The sequence below is a fragment of the Lygodium microphyllum genome, chromosome 23 (assembly GCF_053477565.2).
Source record: "Lygodium microphyllum isolate KBCC chromosome 23, Lygodium_microphyllum_v1.1.10, whole genome shotgun sequence".
NCBI classification, from domain to species: Eukaryota; Viridiplantae; Streptophyta; class Polypodiopsida; order Schizaeales; family Lygodiaceae; genus Lygodium; species Lygodium microphyllum.
The window spans coordinates 30,611,096-30,632,339 of NC_141157.1; the positions used below are offsets into that span (position 1 = coordinate 30,611,096).

Here is a 21,244-nt window from a genome sequence, read left to right on the forward strand (position 1 = left end):
ATGCTTTGTCAGGATATACTCAATGTTGGTTGATAGATTCAAGGGCTTCCTTTCATGTGACCCCTCATAGAAGGTGATTTCACCCCTATTGCAACATGATTGGATCTGATTGTTTGGGTAATGACTTGGCATTGGAGATAGTTGGTATTGGTGATATCCCCCTGCATTTTGGTTTAGGCAACATGTTCACTCTTCATGATATACATCATGTCCCAGCTCTCACTAAGAGCCTTATCTATGCTAGCACCTTGGATTATGCACGTCATGTTGTCTCTTTTGGTGATTCCTCATGGAAAATTACCCCTAGGAATCTTGTTATTGTATGTGATGCTAAGTCTAGTACCCTCTAACCTTTGCTTGTATTTGGAATGTTGACCATGTTTTGGCTGTGGCTACAGTACTACATATACCTCTTTGGCATCATCACTTTGGGCACATGTCTTTGAAAGAAATGAAAATGCTTACCAGTTTATAGTATCTTTCCTCCCTAGACTATAAGTGTTTTAAGTCTTGTAATCATTGTTTATATAGCTGGGAGACGTTAATATACGTATAAGAAGTCTGGCATTAAGCGCATGGGTAAGCCCTTGGCTCTTGTTCATTCGAATATATGTGGTTCCATGCCCTGTCAGCAGCTAGGTGATGCGAAATACTTTGTCACATTCATTGATGATTACTCACATAAGGTTAGGGCTTACCCTATTAAGCAAAAATCTTTTAGTGTTGGCTTGCTCTTATTGAGAATCAGTTTGGGTATAGGTTGAAATGCCTAAGGTTAGATAATGGGGGTAAATATATCTTGAAAGCTTTTGAACATTTTTGCAATGAGCGGAATATTAGGCGTCAGTTGACCACTCCTTACACCCCTGCCCAAAATAGTATTACCAAATGCATAAACATAACAATTTAGAAGAGAGTCTGCAGTATGCTTAACTAAGTAGGCTTAGCCCAACACGTTTGGGTTGAAACCATTACTACTACTGCACACTTGATTAACTAGTCCTCTTACACTGCTATTGATTGCCAAGTTACAAAGAAGATATGGACTGGAAAACCTCCAATATATGCTCGTTTGAGCGTCTTTGGTTGTGAGGCATTCTACCATGTTTCCGAGGACAAGCGCAATAATCTAGATTCTAAGTTTGTGAAATGCATTTTTATTGGTTATGGGAATGCAAGTGAGATAAGCTATCGCCTATGGGATCTGCATGCTTACAAGGTTATCCACAATCATGATGTCATTTTCCATGAGGAAAAGATGCATACACAACCTGCGTAGGTGGTTGAGGTATGCAAGGTGATCTTTCAAGAGGAGCCTCCTGCTCTCGTACAGCTAGCTAGATAGCCTGCAGCAATTGATGCTCTAGTGGCCCAGACCCTGCCCGTTGTGCAAAGTTAGTCTGCTTTGAGACGCTCTACTAGAGCTAGATGTCAACTTGAGCACTTTATGCCCTCCCTGGATAGTCTCTCTCTTATGATGAGGCCACACACAGATATGACGGTCACTCATGGGACAAGACTATGCAATCGAAGTTCGATTCCTTATAAACTAACCATACATGGAATTTGGTTCCTTTGCCTAGTGCCAAGAAGGCATTGTCATGCAAGTAGGTATACGACTTGAAAAGTATTCCTAAACGCCTCAAGCCCGCTTATAAGGCCAGATTGGTAGCTAAGGGTTTCAAGAATGAATATAGTATTGACTTCGATAAAGTCTTTTCTCTTGTGGCCAAAATGACAACCCTACGCTTGGGCCTAGCATTGGTTGCTCAGCTAGATCTGGACCTTTATCAGATGGATGTAAAGACGGTCTTTCTATATGGAAACTTGCATGATAAGATTTATATGTAGCAGCCGAAAGGCTTTAAAGAAAAAGGTAGAGAATACCTAGTGTGAAAGTTGAGAAAGAGCCTTTATGGTCTTAAAGCAGGCACCTAGGGAATGATACCACAAGTTTTATGCTTTTATGCATTCACAAGAATATAGCCGTAGTGCTATGGATCCATGTTTATACACGAACAAGGCTCGTGATGGTAGCCTTATGATTTTTGTACTCTATGTGGACGATATGCTTATTACTAAGAGAGCTCATGATGAGCTAGATGCCTTGAAAACCCAGCTCAAGAAGAGCTTTGAGATGAAGGATATGAGACAAGCTTCACATATTCTTGGGATGCACATCACACACGATCACTCTAAGGGACTCCTTTATCTATCATAGAAGGAGTATATCCAGAAAGTCCTTGAGTGGTTTCATATGCAAGATGGTAAGCCTATTGGTTGTCCTCTACTGTCTCATGTGAAGGTTAGTCAGGCCGATTGTCCGCAGTTTGATGAGCAGAAGACCAAGATGGTCAAGATCCCTTATGCCTTCACCATGGGCAGTTTGATACGTGTCATGATAGCCACTCATCCTAACATAGCATTTGCTGTGGGAGTTGTGGTATGTTATATGGCTACACCTAGCAGACAGCATTGAGATGTAGTCAAGGGTATCATGAGATACCTGAAGGGTACAGTAGCCATGCGCATATGTTATGGTGGCCAGGATGCAGACGTCATGGAGTACACTAACTCCGATTATGCAGAACAGGCACACAATAGGAAGTCCACCTCTAGCTATGTCTTCACCTTTGCTGAAGGTGTTGTTTCTTGGATGTCCACGGTGTAAAAATGCACAATCTTCTCTACTACCAAGGCCAAGTATGTTATAGCCACTGAGATTTACAAGGAGGCTCTCTAGTTAGATAGTCTAGTAACAAACCTCGATATCACTGATATGGTCTCTACATTGTATTCGGATTCTATTAAGTGCTATCTAGTTAGCCAAGAATCCGCTCTTCCATGCGAAGATGAAACATATTGAGGTGCATGCAGATCTCCTCACGAAAAGTCTCTCAACAAGGAAGTTTATGGGCGTTGGATGAAATGGCATCTTTCTTCATCCTGTTGTACTTATGCACATTTGTACTTTGTCACTTTTTTTTCTTCTCTCTCCTCACTAGGGACACATTCGCCTTTAAGTAGGAGGTTGTTGGGGGTAAAGGTGTCTATGCCTAGCCACCCATGTATTACTATACCAACTATACCTGTACACTTGTACACTGCAAGTGGCAAGTGCCCATCATTGTCACTTCATTCTCTATTCTTTCAATGACATTTGAATAAAGGGAAGGCCGGTCACACATTGTGACTGTTGGAGTTCCCACATCTTCTCTCTCTCTCTCTCTCTCTCTCTCTCTCTCTCTCTCTCTCTCTCTCTCCACCATAGCTCTTGCTTCTGCTCGCGTGCTTCCCCTCTAGGCTAAACCCCTCCAGCTAGCAACTGAAACGCATTGCTTCTGGATTAGGGGTTACATAAATTAGTAAGCATTACAGGAAAGCATATCTAGAAGGCCACACAATGTGTCAGAGAACTCTACAAGGGGATAATCCCTTTGTTGTTTCATATTGGCTTCCATTTGGTTAGAGACCAATCATACTTTCAGAAGGAAGTAGGAGAGTATGCAGTTCATCTATAAGAATCAGCAGTAGCGACGAGTGGTTCCTTCTTCAACAAATCCACTACTAGCAAGTATTCTTTTGACTTTCCCAGGTATCAGGTCCTTGGGACAGGTTTGGAGAGATAAGCCAACATGGCCTGCTTTTGGAATAAACAAGGTGGCAGTAGCATATTCATATGTATTGATCCTTGTATGTTCTCAGCAGATCCCAAAAAACATTCAAAAGAAAACATCACAGAATTTCAAAGTTCTCATAAACACAGCTTCATGCAAAAACAAGGAATCAGAGGGATCATTACCAATTTACTTTTCACTATTGAATAGGAAGAAGGTATAACTTACAAGCAAACGTGTGGTGGAATCATTTTTCCTGGATTCATTATGTCGTTTGGGTCAAGAGCTTGCTTCAGTTTCTTCATTGCTTTCAATGTATCATATCCCAACTCTTTCTCCAGATACTGAATATAGGGCACATGCAATTGAAAAGTGCTGTCGATTAAAAATCGGATTTAGTTAGGATGGTGTACGATAATACAATCTGTGTACTACGTACCTTCATCTTTCCAGTCCCAACTCCATGTTCGCCAGTACATGTACCTGCTTGGAGATATGTATAACTTATTTCACTCATTTCCCACACTCCGGAAAACAACCCCCCCCCCCCCCCAAAACATGTTCTACTATTAAAAAGAATGGTCTACATAGTTACAAATTACATTATGCTATACTTTTGAACCAGCACTGTCATAGCTTTTGAATCATAAGGTGCCAGTTCTGGTCCTTGGGTTATGAACACAGCATTGCACTCTGAGCAATGTACAAGCTCAACTTGAAGCACCCTAAAAGCACTCCATACCAAAATACTAGGAACTTTCCGATACCTCAATCGTATAATGAATTCCCGTTAATCTCCTCAATCCAGTGAGGAACACAAACAATTCATGAATCAGAAAAAGGAGTATCCTCAACTTACAGAAAGGTGCCAACAAATCGTCCTCACCCAACCAAGTGCTTACAAAGCTCAAACTTGAACAAGAAAAGTACCACCACAAAAATGCATGAAGGAAAATATATGACACCATAACACCATAAAGTGAACAACCCTCATCTGTATATATGGGATCTAGAACCTGGCAATAAACCTGTGCAAGCTTGTAGGAAGTCATGAACACATATAAACCAAACAAGACAAAGGGACACTTTACTAGAAGGAAGTTGGGCAGTAGGCCTCAGTGTGCACGTATTTTTCTATATTGCAAAGAGGACACCACTGAGAACAAGAGAGGCTATAGGGAAGATTTAAATTGAGAACTCAAATTTCCTCTCCCCTTTGCATGCGCTGTGAACATCTGAAGACTCGAGGTTACTTATGTTGAATGCATTTTATAAATGGTTTGTTTGAAGGATTTTCATATTAAGAAAAAGTTGAATAGTTTGTTAAGCCAACTAAACTTCCATTCATATTTTTCTTACTTGTAAAACAGTCCCAAAAAGTATTAATCAATTTGAGCAAGATTGAGACTTTTTAGTAGGACAATTGGCTTAGAATGTTCTATAAAACGTGACTCAATGTGCACTCCCACTTTCATTTCTTGATTCCAGTCTTCAGTGCTAATTCTCCTCTCCCGTCATCTTTTCTCCATGCAGAATGCTCCTCTACTGCCGGACAATTGCTTCCCTGCCTCTGGAAGTGCCTCTCTGACCTGCTGCCTATGTTTCCTGCATATCTACTACCATCACTAGGCTGCCAGCATCATCATCACAATCTCTCATTCACCAGCCATCATTTGAGCTGGCTGCTACCTGCATTTTCTGCTTGTGTGGTGCTACATCAGCCGTCACACCTTCTCATCACCTCTCGGGACTGCTCCTGCCTGCTGCCTACCTGCCCAGCTACTGTGTCTAAAAAATCAGCCTGCCACCCAGCTGGGAGGATCACCCAGCTGGTTGAGAGCTCCAACTGTGTCCTACAAATCAGCCTGCCACCCAGCTGTTTGAGGGCTCCTGCTGCAGGGAGGATTACCCTGCTACAAATCAGCCTGCCACCCAGCTGGGAGGATTACCCAGCCTGCCACCCAGCTGTTTGAGGGCTCCTGCTGCAGGGAGGATTACCCTGACTGCCTTGTGTGTCAAGCATTTTTTTAATGGCTTCATGCTGGGAGGACTCAGGAGGTACACCCAAGTGCACAAAGGTTGTAATTTAATGGATCAATCTAGCATTTTAATGCATGAATCTAGCTTGTGTATAGAGGCATATATAGTTACTTGGCTGAGAAGAATATTCACGTGCACGAGGACATGCATGCACACCCCATGCATATGTAAACAATGGAAACACACAGGCACACTATAGCTTGAATCACTAAAACTACGAAGTTGAGGTTTAATCCAGCAAAATTTTGCCAAACTGATAGGTCATTTAAGTCATGTTTTGGGATACGACAATGGCAATTTTATGCATATGGAACCCTCCAAACAAATGCAAGCACAAATGCAGTCATGGAATCAAAGAAAAATGGCAATTAAAAATGCTACCATGATGCATGACAAATGTACAGCACTTCATTTCATTCATAAAAACACCATGGAATTTATTAAGTATACCTTCCATTGATAAAGCTGTCTGTACCATAGTGTCATTTAGGCGAACAGCTTCCTTGGTCTGTTCTTCATTCGAAGGATCAAACAAAATGATTGTATGAAAATTTCCATCCCCTGCATGTGATACAATTGGACTGTTCCAAAGTTTAGTCAACATGAAGTCCACACAACCAAATTCTAATTTTCCTGGCTTTGAACAAACAATTGGAAATCAAGCTGACCAATTTCATCCAATGCTGCAATGGAGAAACCAAAAAAGAGGGGATAGTACTTTCCACCAGAAATCTTGTTTTCATGTATCTGTCCTGTATTGCCACTTTTGTACCAGTCTATAGTACCAAATAGTCACAAAGTAAAAGACAACCTTGCTAAATAGGGGATTTCTGCCTAGAAGGCAAAATCCATAATAACATATGAATGTGTATATTACTATTCATTTTTTCAAATCCAACATTATAGAAACATGCCAATAGACAAACCTTCTAAACAAGGGGCTCCATCATGCTCGATCTGGATTTCAGCCTACAAGGCGAACATAGTGTTGATTCTGCAAAAAGAACTTGATTTGGTTGGACATTGAAAGTGTCTTCAATCATGCCAGCTGATCTTTTCTTTACCGATGCTTTCCATGGCTTATGGGCTAGAATGACTTCCCTCATCGATAAAATCAGCTCTGATGGAGTGGTGCAAATAGTGCTTAATGGGAAGTAGCTCAAGCATGCTCTAACTCGATGCTCTCTCTACTAGATTAGTTGGCAGCTGATGGTGAAATCATAGCACATGGTCTTCCTACTGGAGTTAAGATTCTTGAATAGTCTCTTGCAGATGATTCATTTATGCTTCTCAAGGTTAAGAAGTCTAATCTGGATAAACCAATGGACATTTGGAGTCTATTTAGTTTGGCCTCTAGCCTTTCCATTAATGCACAAATATCTGTTCTCATCAGTTGTACAGAGAGAGACTTGCATTTTTTGGGCTGGCACATGGGATTGTGGAGAGATCACTAGACACTAGAAATACCCAATTGGGGTGGATGTAGCCCCTCGTGTGCTAGTCAATTGGATGACTTCACATCCAAAACAGTTTCATGTAGTGGAGATTTCATGGCTAGCCTCTACATGTGTAACTCAAAGTTGCCAAAATTGTAATGATAAGCATGACTCCTGGTTCTTGCCTTTGCTTCCTTAGACACAAAAGTCATTGCAAGAATTGGTGCAGCATATTGAGCCACTACTGTTATGGTTTGCACTCAAACATAATTGTGGTTAATTAACCACTAATTTAGTCTCCTGAAAACAGCCCCAAAAAGCAAGTAATGCTAAATTACCAAAAATAAATGGCAATTCCTCAAGCTTGTACGAGTGCTGCCCTGCCATCCATAACCCCTACACATCCAGGCAACCAGTTTCCAGCCATTCCACTGCTGTGTTTTCAGGTTTCTTGCAGCAGCCTTGTTGGTTTGGGACTCTTCTCTTACTGTTGCACATCATCTGCTGCCAAGCAACCTGTTCCAGCACCCTCTACTGCAGTGTTTACTGCTGTCTCTGGCCACCCACCATTTGCCCCACCCCCAGCACTTGTCATCTGTACCACGAGATCTGCATTTACGCTGCTGGCACACTTTTCGGAGCTGCTGTACCTGTGTTTACAGCCTGGACAGGTGCCCTGCTGGTCACCTGCTTGTAGGTCCAGTTTTGGCTGGCCGGTGACATCATCACAGCCGTCTAGGAGAAACAACAGCTTCCTTCACAGCCTACTTCATCAATCTTCATCATCTTCACATAAATTTCAGAAGACTGTTGTTGTTTTTAGGATCAGTTTGAGTATGGCACACACAGACACCTCAGCCACCTTTGCCCTAGTCCTAGAGACATGGAGGTTCGACGCTCCACTGATTCTCATTGATTGATACATCTGTTAGCATTCAGCATTCTTCAGATTGTGTTCTCCATGTTTTCGTACACTTTGCCTTTCTATGTTTACCACAAGATTTCTTTACACAGCCCATCCATTTTATGTGATAAAAGAAACAAGGAAACCATATGGACCAGGTCTAGGTCTCTTGGCAACATGTTAGCATATCAAAGCACATGGGTGGAGCTGCTTTGTTGGATGTTCAGATTCATATGACAGCTCTGTGGATGGCCCATTAGAGTCCTTGTGTAAGAAGTAGCATCCTTGGGTGGATATTGCTATGGCTTTCAATAGTAAGTTGGCATCTCAAGTAAATACTCAAAAGATGGCACGACCTGAACTCGACTCAAGCAATCAAAACACCATATCTCTTCTACTCTCTTGCTGCCAGATTTATGCCACCCTCCAAGTGTACCACCAAAGCCACCAAGCTGCCCTTCCACTGGCACAATGCCCAGTTCCACCTCCACGAACACTACCAGCAGCCACACCACCCCTCATGGTATCCACCTCCACCCCCTCCTTACCTCCTCCACAGACCCTCCTCACCTCCCTCCCTCCCCTCCTTGTCCCTACTGCCCCCCCACCCCCCCAAGGAAAATTTTATTTATTTATTTATTTAAAGGCATTTCTTTATTTTATAGAAAAAAAATTCTATGGTCTCATTTTTTAAAACAAAAAACCTTAATTTGTTTAAAACGAAAAAATTAAAAAGTTGGAACATCCCTAACTTTCATTTTCTGCATCAGACTATTCTTGGTATATTTAGAAGACCCATAACGCCTTCATTTTTAATTCATTCTCACATATCCACGGTCATGTGGGCGGAGTTTGAGGACTACTATTGTGGCAAGTAAGTTCCATGATTTCTACTAGTGCCAATCTCAAAGAGGTGGCTGCTTTGTGTACCCATGATTTTCCAAACCATGAACCCTAGCAATGTTTTCCTCGTGTCATAGAGAAACAACAAATAAGATCCACATCAAGTAATTGGTTGGCAATGGCTTATTTGCAATACTTAACATGAGAGAGAGATAAGGAACAAGTGCAGTACAAGCTGTCTAAGATTTAGAAGACATATGTTGTGTAAAATATCGCCAAAGTATTGTGCATCAAGAACTTGAGGAGGGTCAAGGGGTCAAACAAGTTTATGCAATCTTTTTCTAATGGGTCCTTTGGGGACGACCTAGAAGTTCAAGAAGAAATGTGGAAAGGGTTGTTTGGATTCAGGCATCATATGCTGGGGGTGTAAACTTCAGCTTTAGACTTATGGGGTTTGATTTTTTACCCATAGTCATAACTAGAGTTCCTGGCCTTCGTTTTTAGTGGGGGCATTTTGCCCCTAGTGCTAGAGACCATCCAGTGTGACACATGACATCACATCAATATATTTACTAACAAGTGTCACGGCACTCTAATCTCACATAGGACACAGGTAAGCCATCATCCAGTTCTGAACATAAAGCTCTTCATATGCCATAACATGCATCACACCCTCATATAGTGTGAAGGTTTCCCTATGAGAAAATTTAATATAGCACAACCACCTGATCGATACTGATTTTAGCCTATCTACACACCAGGTCAATTAACATGGTTGTCAAAAAGTAACACATTTATTGTTTACAAACCGTTCATTTTCTCATTGCATATGTGGAAGCAATCCCTAGAATGCTATAGTGAAGCACATCTGCACATGGTTTGGCAAATTTAAGAAGAGTCAAGAATTACCATAATAGAGGTGAAGCATCCAGTGCTTCCTTGGACCTTGATATACAATCTGCTAGCCTAGATAATGGAATGCAAACATCCTGCAATGCAGCTGAAAAACATTTATGCCGTGTATTTTCAGACTCTTTTAGAATGTGCACATCAAACAAACTAGAAGGGACAAAAAGCTTGACCGTTAGAAAGCTATCAAGTAGAGCATAGTGTACCGTGATCATAGCCTCTGCATCTGGCGCCACAGCTAAACATGCCCATAGAGCCTCCTTTCTCATCTAAAAGCATCCACATGAAAACATCAGAACAGTGAACAAACAATCTTTCAAACATCACAATATTGAAGTTAAAGCAAGGATCCAAACAATGTGCAAATACATATCGTAACCATACCCTCCACAACTGCTCCTTTTCTTCAGGTGTATCAAAGTACAGAAATTTTGAAGAATGATGCTCTTCCGCAATTTTCTGCACCCGCAAAGTTTGCTCTAGAGCATATGCTTCTGCAATAGAAAATAACGATGAGATCATTTACAATTAATCAATTAGACTTTTTCCAGTCCTCTATTCATACAGATGCACACATCCACACAACACACAATCAGGTAGCTTTGTAGATGTTAAATGCAATAGACACATTAGGTGTATAGGTATCTATATCAGGTTCTGTTATGTATGCTTGTTATGTAAGTTATTGTGTTTTTCCCATCAAGTTCTTCACACTGTCAAGAGAGTGTATCTTCAAAATAAACAATAAGCAACCACATTATCATCACGTCTCATTTCTTCAAAACTCATAAGCACATTGACAACTTGTCATTCATGTTTAGGGTTGAAGTTGAAAAAGAATTTGGCCCAAAATAGGAACAGGACCTGCATATGGTTCAATGCAGATAGTTTAAATCAAAAATTCTGTGGAACGGCTGGTGTGCCTTTCCATGCATGCAAAAGACTAGTGACAGGTGATGTTGGTCACTATGACTAAACAGCCTAAAAACAAAACATGCTGGACAAGCAGCCAACGATTACCTGTGCCAATGAACTCAAACATCAAAGTTGGTGTCTCTCGAAAGTGTGTCCCATTTGCACGATTCATAACATTCATCATAACATCATCTAGCAGTTCAACCCTGCTGACCTAGAAAAAAACAAACGCACCAGTTAAGAATAGATCCCATCCAGTCAACTAAACATACAAAAAGACGGAGGTTGGCTTTGACCTGAATGCCAGAGTGCATGGTAGCAATTGCTACATCAGCTGCATCCTTCACAGAAGGGAAACTGCACATTGCAACCTAAAAATTTTATTTGGACAAGATTAGTTTGAATCACACATGATTGCTTGAGAACGAATCTGTACTTTCTAAGTAAACAAATGATTCCTTATTTACATCCTTACTGTTGATGATTCAGGAATCTTCTGAAGCCTAAGTGTTATCTCAGTTATGACACCAAGGGTCCCTTCACTACCAATCATCAGCCTTGTCATGTCATACCTATGTTGAAACACATCAGTCCAGATCTTAGCACCCTCGTCAAACCAGATAGTTAAGAGAAGATATCGAGATGTTTTTCATTATCATAAAATGTATGTTTTTCACTTTTTTTTGCGAACAGGTAGTTTTGCACATACCCTGCAGCACTCTTGCGTGCACGATTTGCTGTTTTTATCACATCCCCATTTGCAAGTACAGCCTAACAAATTTGAAGGCTGAATATTAACCTAGTAGTTTACTGAGGTTCTTGTAAAATATACACACTGAATAAGATAAAATCTGTCCTCAGCAATTATATTATAAATGGGGAACATTCAAGTCTGAAATTGCAAGGAACAGGATGTACCTTTAAGGAAAGTACATTGTCTTTCATTGTACCATATCTGAAAAACAAGAGTGGAAACACATATCAACAGATAAAAGTTGCATCAAAGCTGTTTGCACATAGATACAAATTATAAATATCCTGCAATTGATGATTTCCACCTCAATTCTTAGCTTTTTCACAAATTTCCATTATGTATCTGAACTAAGAATGCAGTCAAATTTCACAAAGCTAACACAAACAACAAATGAACTGACACTATGATAGAGCAGACACACACATAGCCTATGTAATCCATCTATATGACTGGTCTCTAAAGGTTCTGTTTTTCCACTTGCAATCAAGACCCAGAAAGCTTCATCAAAGAAGGGGTATTTTGCCACTCATACCGTACAGCAAGAGAACCAGAGCACCGAGTTGCACACATCCCTCCAATTGAAGCTCCAGGGCCTATGCAAGCAAGTATGGTGATTTGATCATGCCCAGTGAAATGAAACTTAATGCAGGTTAACGTGGTAGAGACCAAACAGGGCAAAGTTTACAGATTCATCTTGTTTGACAGTGTGTGAACCTTCCTAGAATATAGACCTATAAATGTACCACCTGTGATACTTTAAAAAGTGGCGGCAAAAACTTCTGCATGTTGAAATATCTAAATGTCCCTATTGAAATACCTAGAAAACTTTACCATATACAAATTCATATATGCTTAAAAGATTGCAACATACAGTCAGAAAACTCCGTCAAATCAACCTTCCGTTCCCTGAAGTAATCACTCATGCTAAGTTTCAACTGTACCATTTGTTTTCTTCTGGCTGAGGAAAGACGATACCTGGGTCCAGTGGGAAAAACAGGCCATAAGGTCTAAGAAATTCATTAAGTTCTATCCATCCTATACCAGGTTCCACAACAACATCCATATCTTCAATATGAAGAGCTTTGATAGCCTGCAAGAATGCATGTGAATCAACATTTTCTGAGATGGATTCAAAACACAAGTATAATCGTTATAGATTATGAAGTATCACCTTCATATAACTCATGTTTATGCACACTCCTTGGAAAGGGGTTAAAGTTTGGCCTTCAATGGATGTGGATCCTCCAAATGGTATGATTGGTACCTGCAATAAAACATTGTTAGTTATGCCTTTGGCAAAGTTCCTGCTCCTAATGTGCATCATTGGAAACCTTGCAGAGATATTACCTTATACTTGTTGCATGCTTTAACAACTGCAACAACTTGTTGTTGTGTTCTGATAAAGGATAAATATAGTCAAAAAAAACATACATTTGGTTTAAACACAGAAAAGTACCATCTTACTCTGGATAGACCACAGCATCAGGTATGTGCTCTGAAGAATGGTAGCTGTTCAAAGGTTTTGCATGAGAAGCCCTGTCTTCCAGATCCAGCACAACATTCTCCTCCTGTTAAGAGTAAGATTTGTTCCATGATATGTAAATAAGAAAACCTGAAACATGAAAAAGCCACTTGTGACTTACACCACAAGCTGCTCTCAGTTCTGCAATGAAAGATGGAGGCAACTGCCGCTGTCCATGATCCACCACCAATTCTGCTCTGGAAAACAAAAGGGATCACATCCATGTGTCAACTGCAGAAAAGCACTAAGCTGATGGTAGACCCTCTTTAAGTTGCAGAAAGTGTTACACTTCATCCATGGAATAGCAGCATTCAATTGGAAAAGTGTCCTTATTCACATTCCTTGATTAAAGCTCTCCAATCAGACCAGATAATGGTTGCATGGTATGTCTTACAGCTATTAGCTGTTGGCAAGCAAGTTGGCCCATGCTTATGTGTTAAACAACATCATCACTTTGAAAGCATAGACTGAATTTGTTTTTGTAAGAGTACACCAACCACTTATCCATGAAAAATATCTAACCCTTCTCCGATCAATGTGGAAGCCCCTTCAATATGGGGAATGGCCAACAAGAAGCCATCAACCAGATTTATCCTAAAACAGGTGGCCATTATACATACTTGTTGCCAGATTCCAAACCTTCACTTAAACAAGGACTCTGCTGTGGAATGTGAACAGAATCAATTCACAGGACTTGTGAGGATCTGATGCTGATATATAGCCCAATGGCAATCAGATAGGCTAGCATGGACTAAAGAGGGGCAAAGATTTTGACAAAGTGATAGGGGACCGTAACTGTAGAAGGCAGCAATTGTGTAATGAATGATCGTGCTGTTGATGTTGGAAGAAGTTTTATTCTTTGTGACTATGATGGGACCAAGTATTTCGGCGCTATATGACCTCACATGCAGCTAAGAATAGCCAAAATTCAGCCTATCTTAGTTATTCATGGAAGACATCACTTTATCTAGTAAAATCCCCTCCCCAGGGCAGCCATTAATAAGAAAACGTGTATATCATATTTGTAAGCACTGCCCGTAGGGGCGCTCTTGGTTAGAGCAAACTGAGTTGCTCCATACATACAAGTTTTACTTCCCCCTCTCTTCATTTTGTAGCACTCTCAACATGTTATCAATGCCGGTTATAGAATTATATCGGCGGCAACGCTCGAGTGCAACCTTGTAAGCCTCTTATTTAAAAACACGATCAATCTCTCTTTAATCATCGTAACCTCACCCTCTCTGAAATCATGGCAGCCTCGGCCTTTCCTTTAATCGATTGTGTCAACGACAGGAAAACGCAAAAATACAAAGATATGGCTAGAAAAGAGACCAACCTGTTCGTATTTTTACGAGGTTCTGCGACGAGATCTTGATGAGACGCCACGAAACCTGCAGTGAGAATCCCCAAGGCAGCAGACGCTGGGACAGTCCATCGAAGGTGGTGGCGGGCCTTAGCCGAAGGGGAGGTGGAAGCAGGCGTACTGTAGTGGGAGTGGTGGTGGGAGGAGAGGCCACGGGTGTGATGAAAGATTGCGCCACGGAAAGGGAGGCGAAGCACGGATACAACAGCTCTTGCACGGGCCATGTCTGCTGTCCAGCGTCTATGTCTGTCTCTAACTCTCTCTCGTTCTTCTTCACTTCAGAATAAGTTTAGATTTAGATGCACTCTTTTTTGCCATGTCAGCAACGTAGGCACGCGGCAAGTTGTGAATCAACAAGTCAACAACTCTTTTTACATTGAATTGTTTTTCAGTATCCCGCTGCCGCGAAGTGGGGTGAGATGGAAGTCACACTGTGGGTAATGCTATCACAAAAACATCACATGCTTTCCTCTCCTCTACTCACAACCCCTCTATCTCTCATCCCATTTACACCTCCCTCTCTGTATACACACTCACTCACTCAATCACTCTTAACCTCTCTCTCTCTCTCTCTCTCTCTCTCTCTCTCTCTCTCTCTTACACGCATGTATAAAAGGCCAAATATGCATTTGCATCAAGGAGTACATAGACTCATATATACATGCAATGACCATGTACCAAACTTATAAACTTGTATCTATACTTGCTCTACACAACAATTAGAAACAACTTGTATCCTTGGATGCTACAATGAGAAATAACATTCCTACGGTGAAACGAACAACAAACGAAAGATGTATAATTGCATTATATGCAACCCTCTGTCCATCATTCAACATTGCCTCCATACAAACACAAGCTCTACGTTGCTCCAGTATATCATATGTATATTCATCTTCTAAAAGAGGGTTAGCACACAACTGAGAATCTATTCGATGAGGCTCTGGCAATCCATCAAAGTCAGACAATCTTCGCCCATACTGTCGCAAAAGATCCTGAAGATGCAATAAAGCCCTCTTTGATACCTCTTGTTGTAGAACTGCAGAAGATATATGCACATGCTCTAGCTGTAACTTATACAAAATATCCTCCACCATTGGTGACATAAACCTATCCCAAAGCTGACCAGGCTGCGCAGGCTCACAGAAGACCAAAATTGCAGCAAACAAAGCACGCAACTGGGAACCAATTTGTATAGATGCAGCTTCTTCCAAGCACACAACACACTCATCATCACCCTCTAACATGCCCTTTGCAATGCAGGCTTCCTTAAAGGTGTTGTACACCACGTTGCCAACAGTACGCAAATCATCAAAATACATACATCCTCGAGACACTGTCAAGAGCATTCACAAGTAATAACGCTCACTAAATGCGGGCGGCACAAAGTATATTCGACCACATGTATTTCCACGCTTTCTCTTTGTCCATACCTTTCGTTGTGCATTCCACACCCAATATACCGGGAAGTCTTGATACCAAATAGCTTGAGCCTCTGGATGAATACGATTACACACAAACCATTCCGTAAGAGTAGTTTTCCTGATATCTTCATTCTGCATAACATCTGATATATTGTCTGTATCTTGAAACACCACATAATTCTCATCAGGCAAGTGCACTTGCAACCGCTGTATATCAGGCTTCTCATTGTGCAATGCATAGTCATATATTCGCCAACACGCTTCCGAAGCAGAAACATACCGTGCATCTAAATAACTCTTGATCTCATCCACTTCAGGAAAGGTCGTACCATTTAACCCTGAGTTTCCAACAAAAAGTTTAATCGTTGCATGATCATGTCCCTTGTATATATACTTATACAAATACTTAACAGCTACCACTATTGAGCATACCTCAACATTTATATGTGCATTGTATTTTTTACTCAAGTACGGATTGTATGGAACAATCCATCGATTATCAATAGTATTACCCTTTATTGTGACTGTCTTTTCATCTGTATGAAGCTATCAACAGTTGTTACATTCACAAACCTCCGAGGGAAATTTTTAGTGCATTGACCATTGCGCATGTAAGGGCTCTTGGGATTCATTACACCACAAGGACCATGGACATTGCATTTTGAGATACTTTCAAACAAAGCTGAAAACTTTGCTCTATCAGGAAACTCAGCACAAACAAATCTATCATAATGGCATGCTTCAGAGGGTTTAAAAGGGTGCTCCAAAATTAGCAAAGTATGAGAATGCAGTAGCCCCCGCTTTTGAAACTCAATCACACTAACATAGCTTGCAACATTCCCAAACAGATTTCTTTTCAACAATGTATGCATCATATCAGCATGTTTTTAATGGAATACCTGAGCAGTCAAATCATGACGATCATAAGCAATCTGTCCAGGCAACAAAGCATTAGTTATCTCTAACCACTTTGGATTACATGTCATTGTTATAAACATATTAGATTTTCCCTTACTTCGCACTATAGCCATGGCATCCTGATACAACTGATACATGTGTCTTGGCCCACCAGTAAAAGAAGACGGCAAAACCACCCTTTTACCAATAGAGGCACCAATAATCCCCACCGGCCCATCATCCATTACTCCCACCATATCTGCTAAGCCCTTATAAACTTCTGAGCGTCAAACTGATTGATTTTGACAACACCAAGCTAACCTACATTGCTCTATACTACAATAAGCATCAACAATAAATTGTTGCAACAATCGGCCACCCCGCAACATGCACACCTCAGTGCCCTCACGCACTTGTAGTCGAAATGCATAAAATTGCATCTGAGTAACACAGTCCTTATTAGACAATCTATGTATATTAATTGGAACATTAACACCACTATAAGGTACCTTTACATGCCAACCATCATCACCCATAGGAAAAAGAAGAACATATAGCATTGGCATATATGCCCTATGCAAGTTTGAAATAGAAATACATCGTCCATCCCGACTATAAACATGTATGTCTCGATGATCAAGAGTATTCTCATCGCCTTGTCTTGGCATGATAGCCGCAACCTCAGTTGCCATTGGAGCTGAGTATTGTCTATTAGCATGTTGAACCCCAAAAATAGTCATTCTCAAATCATGCACGGGATTGTTTTGCAATTGCATACCCACGGATCTAAAAGCTTGTGCAGATGCATTGTGTTGATGCATCATAGAGACTGAAGCTCCCCAAGCAAGTTTGGCAATAAATTAGGCATAACATCCAACCAATTAGATAACTCATACTCAGTATCATAAACATAAAGTTGTGCAAATCTTGATCTTTCCTGTTGTTGCACATTAGGAATCAAAGGGCCTATACGATGATAAATGGAGCCATGCACTCTAAAGGTATAAGAATTCCCCACAACAGACAAAAGCTCATCACCATTGGCACCAAGTGACACAAATGCAAGAGCACTATTATATGCTCGTATATTATTTTAAAATACTCTGCTTTGAGGATGCATACCATGCAACAAATCATACAATAGTTGTGGTGGATATTGCAACTGTGGCAACATTACTTTTCCATTTCGACAACAATGTTTACCAAACAAAACTGACCCCTGCACTTGAGACTGACATCTCCACAATTTAGCAGAACATCGCTCACACATCTCAAAAAAACTCCCCATGGAATGCACAATTGGGTCTTGAAATAGCAATATTGTAGTTGCAGGATGAATATCCATTGCATGCAAAGCATGTAAAATGGAGCAAAAACCTCCATTTCGAGCACTAAAGGTTGGAGCATTATTGACACATGACTCATTAATCACAACATTTCCTAAGTTTTGGTGATTTTCAGCATCACAATTATAATCATTAGCAAATTGCTGTTCAATCAAACTGTGAAGTCCCTCACGAATTAAGCTATCATGATTTAGAGCCCCTCCTTACAAAACGTTCCGACACTCAACTATAGTAGAACACATCTCTTTATACCCCCTCCGATCATGTCTTGCCATTTGAGCCCTAAGCCTAGCAATTTGTCGTTGTCTATATCTTGTAGAGTTGAGTCTATGCCTATGAATACGCAACACATAATCCTTGCTAGTTCTCGGATTATTTAATCCCATATTGTTTGGATTCTCACAAAGCCTGCACGTCAAGAGAAAACATGTATTCTTTCAAGGAGAGACTTGATTGGGATTAGTATTTTTAAAAAGACTTAAAAGTAGAAGCAATCTAGAATCACATAATCCAAAATACTACGACAATTTAAATCAGCACAATCCTCCTACGTGCAAGGAACAATAGTAGTCAAAATTAGAATCATCATATATTTTTATATATTCTATACAATTAGATATCTAACCCAAAGACAAATGAAAAAAAACTATATTTAACCGGCGCATGATCCCCCAAAGCCTATAACTCAAACCCAAACATCACTCTTCAACATGAATGCGCAATAAACTATAAAACGTTAGGATTCTTAAATCAATGAACTCTTCTCTGTAGATTGCAAGATATAGTAAGTATTCCTATAGATCAAACCTCAAGAAAGAGGCAATATACTTAAAAATAAAAATGTATTTAATATTTACAAACTCTTGAAAAGAGAAAGAATACACAATCTTATTCCAATCCATAGCAAGTTCCTAGACATTGAAACTAATTTTGGGAGAGAGAGAGAGAGAGATGTCCATATCCAAGTATTTTACAGAGAATATTACTCTTTGATATGTACTACATTGCAAAAATCAATTAAGTTTTCTCTCTAGATTGCAAGACATAATAATTATATCTATAAATAAACTATAGATCAAACCTCAACAAAGAGACAATGGATACGTACATAGAATTATAAATGCGATCAATGTTTACAAACTCTTTAAAAGAGAGAAGAATGCATCACCCCCAATAAATTGAATCAAACAATGGAGAGAGAGAGAGAGAGAGAGAGAGAGAGAGAGAGAGAGAGAGAATATTACAATTAGACCATATAATTAGAGAATATTACTCACATGTATTACACCAAAAAAATTAATAAATTTATATATCCACATTGTTTGACATGATATCAAGCATCAAGAAAGAGACATCACACCACACTGTAGATACCCAATACAGTTTACTCAATTTAGTCTCATTACAAAAAAAGAAAGCACACATTATCACAAAAAAAGCAGTGGCCCAAGCATTTCAATATCTTCATAAGCGAGACAACAATAGATCATCATCTTCATCCAAATGTTGGAGAGAGAGAGAGAGAGAGAGAAGGGTAAATATTCAAACAGTACAATTATAATTAGACCATACAATTAGAGAATATTACTCTCGTGTGCACTACACTACAAAAATAAAAAAAGTTGTAGTCACATTGCAAGACATGATAATTCTTTATACAGATCAAACCTCAAGAAAGATGTATCACATCGTTACATTAAAACCAATATAAGCTTCACAAAAAGGAAGCACACATCATCATCAAAAAAACATTGGTCCAAGCACTTTCAAGTAAGATATAAGCAAGACGATAATAGATCATAAGCCTCAGCCAAGCAAATCATCCTCAATTGGGACCGTTCATTTGACGACTCAATTGTTGTAGCAAGGCATTGAACCTATTAACATTCATTTGGAACTGCAAAAACAGTAGTCTACAACCCCTCTGGCAAATAACAGGCTCGTGGTCATCTCCAAGCCCCCAAAACGATGCCCACATATCATTCAACAACAAATTCATCAACCTACTTGTCTCAGAAACAATTGCTGAAAGTTCCCTCACTTCACCACCCAAACCACTTGAGACTTGTTGAAGAACACTTTGGGTGTGCTTTGTCTCGCACACAACACCATACAAACCTTTAGCTTGTTCATGCAACTCTGCAAAGTAAATAGCAAGTGCATGATCGACACATGTGGATAAACTCGTCTGCAATTCCATCAACTCGTTCATCTTAGTCTCGAGATGTTTAAACTTCAAAGAACTTGAAGCAGCCTTTGTGTTTCTTCAGATCGTTGATGTCCTTGTGGATTTACTAACATGCCCTTCCTGTTGCCTCGCCACTTCTTTCATCTTTCGCACATTAACTTGATTCACTCTATTAAACTCCACATTTTGGCTGCAACAAAATACACAAATGACTATCTCCCCAAAAAGAACACAATACCTTGGTGAAAATACAATTATTAGAATAACTATCTCCCATACCCATGCGAACGGCTCCAAGCAGGCAAGCATCGAAGAGATGATGTTGTGGCTGTTTTCTTTGATTCAACTAAATCAATTGCATTCAATGGAGTCGAATGCACTATGTCTGGAACATCGTCCATAGCTTTGCTTTGTTCCATGATGACTACACGAAACTTTCAATAGAGTATAAGAGTCCCAATAGAGAAATCTCAAAGCCATTGAAGGCAAACACATTTCCAACTGAAAACCCTAAATCGAAAGTGTCTTTGACTCAAAGACAAAATAATAGTCATGCACGAACACATGTGTAAATAATCATGCATGAGCACATACATACATAGTGCTCGCCAAAAGCCAATTAATGATTCCCCTCTCCAATGGATGTCCATTCATCCACATGTGCACATGACACTCACCAAAGGCCCAGCAAGCATCACTCAAACTGAAAGACACACTCTCTCTCTATGTGTGTGCAAGCCCTACTAATGGATGTTCATTCGTCTAGATCCATACATAGGTCTTGCCAAAAGGCTCGAATGTGTTAAAGATCCAAAGATGTTCGACGCTCAAAGATGAATGAATACCAAGGTGAAAATATGGAAATATAAACTATTAAAATGAGATTAAAAAATCTTAATAATTTGGAAGAGATAGACAATGTTTTTTAAAATGGAGATTTTCATCAATCGAATAAAACACAACTCATTTAAAAAGTCTTGCAAAGACTATATATATCAAGTATGTGGTGATTTTCAATTTGGAAGAGATAGACAATGTTTTTCAAAATGGAGATTTTCAAGGATGTGCTTATGCAGTGGCGACTCA

General features: G+C 40.0%; 1 protein-coding gene across 6 annotated transcripts in view; it reads right to left on the bottom strand.

Annotated features, from left to right (window-relative positions):
• Positions 1-14,597, bottom strand: part of LOC148016016 (D-lactate dehydrogenase [cytochrome], mitochondrial-like) — a 63,974-nt gene extending 49,377 nt beyond the window's left edge. The window contains exons 1-18 of one of the 6 annotated variants that reach the window (XM_087664366.1): positions 14,277-14,594; positions 13,062-13,137; positions 12,883-12,986; positions 12,766-12,814; positions 12,590-12,682; positions 12,394-12,508; positions 11,951-12,011; positions 11,583-11,619; positions 11,374-11,435; positions 11,140-11,236; positions 10,961-11,035; positions 10,770-10,878; positions 10,134-10,243; positions 9,956-10,018; positions 9,750-9,829; positions 6,108-6,238; positions 4,057-4,100; positions 3,846-3,961 (exon numbers count right to left, since the gene is read on the bottom strand). In XM_087664366.1, coding sequence (XP_087520492.1) covers positions 3,846-3,961; positions 4,057-4,100; positions 6,108-6,238; positions 9,750-9,829; positions 9,956-10,018; positions 10,134-10,243; positions 10,770-10,878; positions 10,961-11,035; positions 11,140-11,236; positions 11,374-11,435; positions 11,583-11,619; positions 11,951-12,011; positions 12,394-12,508; positions 12,590-12,682; positions 12,766-12,814; positions 12,883-12,986; positions 13,062-13,137; positions 14,277-14,527 — 1,673 coding nt within the window. In that variant the 5' untranslated portion in view covers positions 14,528-14,594. Of the gene's footprint in view, positions 1-3,845; positions 3,962-4,056; positions 4,101-6,107; positions 6,239-9,749; positions 9,841-9,955; positions 10,019-10,133; positions 10,244-10,769; positions 10,879-10,960; positions 11,036-11,139; positions 11,237-11,373; positions 11,436-11,582; positions 11,620-11,950; positions 12,012-12,393; positions 12,509-12,589; positions 12,683-12,765; positions 12,815-12,882; positions 12,987-13,061; positions 13,138-14,276 lie in introns of those variants that run through there. The other 5 variants (XM_087664368.1, XM_087664367.1, XR_015688114.1 and 2 more) reach the window with 5 other exon arrangements.
• Positions 14,598-21,244: the final 6,647 nt, after the last annotated feature.